The sequence below is a fragment of the Bos mutus genome, chromosome 22 (genome assembly GCF_027580195.1).
Source record: "Bos mutus isolate GX-2022 chromosome 22, NWIPB_WYAK_1.1, whole genome shotgun sequence".
Lineage (NCBI taxonomy): Eukaryota > Metazoa > Chordata > Mammalia > Artiodactyla > Bovidae > Bos > Bos mutus.
Window position 1 is genome coordinate 52,380,309 of NC_091638.1, and position 4,317 is coordinate 52,384,625.

At 62.3% G+C, this 4,317-nt stretch overlaps 1 protein-coding gene across 2 annotated transcripts in view; it reads left to right on the forward strand.

Moving 5' to 3' along the window:
• Window positions 1–4,064, forward strand: part of SCAP (SREBF chaperone) — a 50,032-nt gene extending 45,968 nt beyond the window's left edge. Inside the window, exons 16-22 of one of the 2 annotated variants that reach the window (XM_070359395.1) lie at window positions 65–587; window positions 668–753; window positions 2,213–2,295; window positions 2,398–2,564; window positions 3,123–3,203; window positions 3,388–3,594; window positions 3,672–4,064. In XM_070359395.1, coding sequence (XP_070215496.1) covers window positions 65–587; window positions 668–753; window positions 2,213–2,295; window positions 2,398–2,564; window positions 3,123–3,203; window positions 3,388–3,594; window positions 3,672–3,917 — 1,393 coding nt within the window. In that variant the 3' untranslated portion in view covers window positions 3,918–4,064. The remainder of the gene's footprint in view (window positions 1–64; window positions 588–667; window positions 754–2,212; window positions 2,296–2,397; window positions 2,565–3,122; window positions 3,204–3,387; window positions 3,595–3,671) is intronic. The other variant, XM_070359396.1, reaches the window with a different exon arrangement.
• The last annotated feature ends 253 nt before the right edge of the window (window positions 4,065–4,317 follow it).

A 4,317-nucleotide genomic window follows, 5' to 3' on the forward strand; every position in this document is an offset into this window, starting at 1 on the left:
CCTGCCCTAGCCCCTCCTTCTCCCAGGCCCCGCCCTCTCCCTCACCCAGTCTCCCCGCCCCTAGCAGGCAGCGGCGGGACAGCGGTGTTGGTAGCGGGCTGGAGACTCAGGAGACCTGGGAACGGCTGTCGGACGGCGGGAAGGGTGGCCCGGAGGAGCCTGGGGACAGCCCTCCGCTGCGGCACCGGCCCCGGGGCCCTCCACCCCCTGCCCTCTTTGGGGACCAGCCAGACCTCACCTGCTTGATTGACACCAACTTTTCAGCGCGGCCACAGCTCCCCGAGCCGGCTCAGCCCGAGCCCCGGTACCGGGCGGGCCGCCGTGCTCAAGACTCCGCAGGCTACGACTTCAGCCGCCTGGTGCAGCGCGTGTACCAGGAGGGGGGCATGGCTCCCGTGCACACGCCAGCCCTGCGCCCACCCTCTCCCGGGCCCACGTTCCCCCTGGCCCCTGAGGACGAGGCTGGCTTTCCTCCCGAGAAGAGCTGCCCGTCCCTCGCCTGGGCCCCCAGCGCAGATGGCTCCATCTGGAGTCTGGAGTTGCAGGGCAGCCTCATCGTGGTGGGGCGGAGCAGTGGCCGGCTGGAGGTGGGCAGCGGGGGCTGGAGGGAGGCAGGGGGGTCGTGGGTGTTCCCAGTTACAGGTGCTCACAGCCTCTGGGCCCCCAGGTGTGGGACGCCATCGAGGGCACCCTGCGCTGCAGCAGTGAGGAAGTGTCATCAGGCATCACGGCCCTCGTTTTCCTGGACAAAAGGTGGGAGCGCTAGGAAGCCCGCCTCACCCCTAGACGCCCAGCTCTGCACACACTGAGGTCGAGCCCTGCTCCCCCTTCCCTGGTGTGACACAGCCCACACCTGTGAGTTGCAGGAAGTCTGCCTTGATGGGAGGTGACAACTCAAAAGGGTAAAGGTGGGGAGTGAAAGAAGGCCCTTCACCACTGACAGTCTTCCTCTCACCCTTTGAGGTCAGACTCGTCTAGGTAGCCATCACTACTGACCCTTCTGGGTTTTCAGTTCCAGAAAAACGCATCTTTAGAACTACTGCCTTGTAAAAACTCGCCTTCCCCTTTGATGCTGTAGACTCTTCTTGCCTGCCTCTTCACCATGCCTTTTGGCCAGGTGTTCCCAGCACGCCATCACACCATCGCCTCCATGGTGGTGGTGGTCGGGGGAGGTCCCAGCTACTCAGACTGGGCCCCCGCACCTCTGGGCTGATAGACCCAGGGCTCACCCACCCAAGTGCCTCTGGTGACCGCCTCAGCTGCCCATCATGCTGGCTGGCTCTTCCTTCCAGGTCCCTGAGCGTGTGTGGCCCGGCATCTGAGCTAGAGCAGAGCCTTGTTTTCTGCGGTGGGGACACCCCTCGCCCTGAGTTGTCAGTTTCTGGTGGCTTTCTGCTTAGGTCTCAGCTGACATCCTACTGTGTAGCCTGGCCAAGTTCACTGGGTTCCCCCGAGCTTGGAATTCTCCCCCACTGGTGGTTTTTTGACATTTTAGGGAAAGCCCACGTGTCTCAGCCTAGCTCTGCGTCCACGGCGCTGCCCTCTCCTTCCTCTGCCCCAGCTCTGCTGTGGACCATTCAGCTTTATGGGCTGAAAACTTGTGAACCCCACTCGCCCCAAGGCTTTGGGGCCACAGAGCACACACATCTTCATCTCTGCCCATCAGCCTGTGCCTAGGAATGCCAGGCGGTGGAGAGAATCCTTATTTCCTTGTGGAAACAGGAAACGGAGCAGGCAGTGCCTGTGTTGGAGCTGCCTTTCTATCATAGGGCAGCAGTGCCTTCTGCGGCTCCTCACAGCCCTGCCTCAGCTCCTCTCACCTCCACTGAAGCCTCTCCTATGGCTCCAGGCTGTGGAGGGGGACTCCCCTCCCCCAGACTTTTAAATTTCCAGTCTTACTCATGTTCCCCAGGTACCACTTTACACTATCATCAGCTCACTTACTCTTCACGACCACCCGCCCCCACAAGGCGCACACGGTTGTTCCCATTTTCACACATGAAGTATCTGAGGCACAGAGGGTGGCACTGGGGTTGCAGGGCCCTCCTGCTCTGCACCTGGTCCCAGCACCTGTGCTTCCGTCTGGGCTGAGGTCTCTTGCGGCCTCACTGCTCCCCGGCCAGTGGGATGGGCCTATCTAGGCCCGTGGCGCTCAGCCCCACGGCCAGGGGCTCTAAGGGCAAGCCCCCTGGCAGCCACTCTTGTCTTTCAGGATTGTGGCCGCCCGACTCAATGGCTCCCTCGATTTCTTCTCTTTGGAGACCCACACTGCCCTCAGCCCCCTGCAGTTCCGAGGTCAGCGACCTGGGCAGGCCAGGGGCCTCACCTAGTGGGTGGAGCGCGGGGGCCGCTGCAGGTGTCTTCTCCGAGGCCCCTCACCTGGCCTGTTGTCCCCAGGGGCCCCGGGGCGGGGCAGTTCCCCTGCCTCCCCTGCGTGCAGCAGCAGTGACAGGGTGGCTTGCCACCTGACCCACACCGTGCCCTGTGCACACCAGAAGCCCATCACAGCCCTGAAGGCCGCTGCCGGGCGCCTCGTGACTGGCAGCCAGGACCACACACTGAGAGTAAGTGTCGGCACCATCTCTTGGGCACGCGGTGGCCCAGCACAGGGGTCGGGGGAGGGCATCTGGGGTCAGTCAGAGAGAGGCTGGAGGTGTCTTGGATGAACTGTGGAAGGGAATTCCTGACCGAAGTGTGATTTGGAAAAACCCAGAGAAAAATGAAAATCACATAATCACACGTATTTGTGGAATCCAGAAAAATAGTACTGCTAAACCCATTTGCGGGGAAGGAAGAGAGACGCGGACATAGAGGACAGAACTGTGGACACACCGGGGAAGGAGGTGGGGTGAGCTGGGAGAGTGGCACTGGCACCCAGCGCCGTGTGTGGAGCAGCTAGTCGGGGGGAGCTGCTGTGCGACACAGCGTGCGCAGCCGCACGCTGGAGACCACGAGGGGCGGGGTGGACAGCAGGAGGTGTGGGGGACACAAAGGAGGGGACACGTGGGTACTCGCAGCTGATTCACACACAGCAGACACCAGCACAGTATTGTAAAGCGGTTCTCCTCTAATTAAAATAAAACCCCAAGGAGCCCAGCACCTGAGGCCTGTTTCTGCCGCAGGTGTTCCGCCTGGAGGATTCGTGCTGCCTCTTCACCCTGCAGGGCCACTCGGGGGCCATCACGACCGTGTATATTGACCAGGTGAGGGCCGTGGGTGGGCTGTGGGGGCATTGAGCCAGACCCACCACGGCCTTGTTTCTGAGTCCTGGGAGCTGGTCCCCAGGGCCTCCGAGAGGCAGGCGAAGGTTCCCTCCCACCCGGGCACTGGGACACCTTGGGGACAGAGGTGGCACCAGTGACCAGGCCCCCACACCCACTCCTGCAGACCATGGTGCTGGCCAGCGGAGGCCAAGACGGGGCCATCTGCCTGTGGGACGTGCTGACCGGCAGCCGGGTCAGCCACATGTTCGCTCACCGTGGGGATGTCACCTCCCTCACCTGCACCACCTCGTGCGTCATCAGCAGTGGCCTGGACGACCTCATCAGCATCTGGGACCGCAGCACGGGCATCAAGCTCTACTCCATCCAGCAGGTAGGCGTGGGGGCCACGGGGCCTCTGGTTGTCGGGAAGGGCTCCAGACCCCGAGCCTGTCTTGTCCTTGTCTCCAGGACCTGGGCTGTGGTGCAAGCCTGGGTGTCATCTCCGACAACCTGCTGGTGACCGGCGGCCAGGGCTGTGTTTCCTTTTGGGACCTGAACTACGGGGACCTGTTACAGACAGTCTACCTGGGCAAGAACAGCGAGGCCCAGCCGGCCCGCCAGATCCTGGTGCTGGACAACGCTGCCATTGTCTGCAACTTTGGCAGCGAGCTCAGCCTGGTGTACGTGCCCTCTGTGCTGGAGAAGCTGGACTGAGGGTGGGCCTCCCCACCCCTCTGGCTGGGGCGCTCGGTTGGCAACACATTGGACCTGGACGGGGGGAGTGCTGAGTCTTGGGAAAGCTGCTTCTGACTGTCCTGTCCTGCCTCATGACTGTAATATTAAATCTGTTTTTTTAAATGACATCAGCCAGGGGCCTTTTGAGCCACTTGTGTCTTCCCTTGGACGGGCTCTGCCATCACTCACACCCTCCTGGTGCCTGAAGTGCAGCACTGGGTTAGACCCTGCTCAGCTCAGAGCGGCTCCTGCCAGGAGCCACGTGAAGTCAGGCCAGTTACAAAGTTGGGGCGGGGGGCGACCTGGCGCCAGCTCTAGACACTCCTTGCATAAGCAGGTCGGAGTGGCCTCCCAGGAGCAGCAACGGGCAGACACCAGC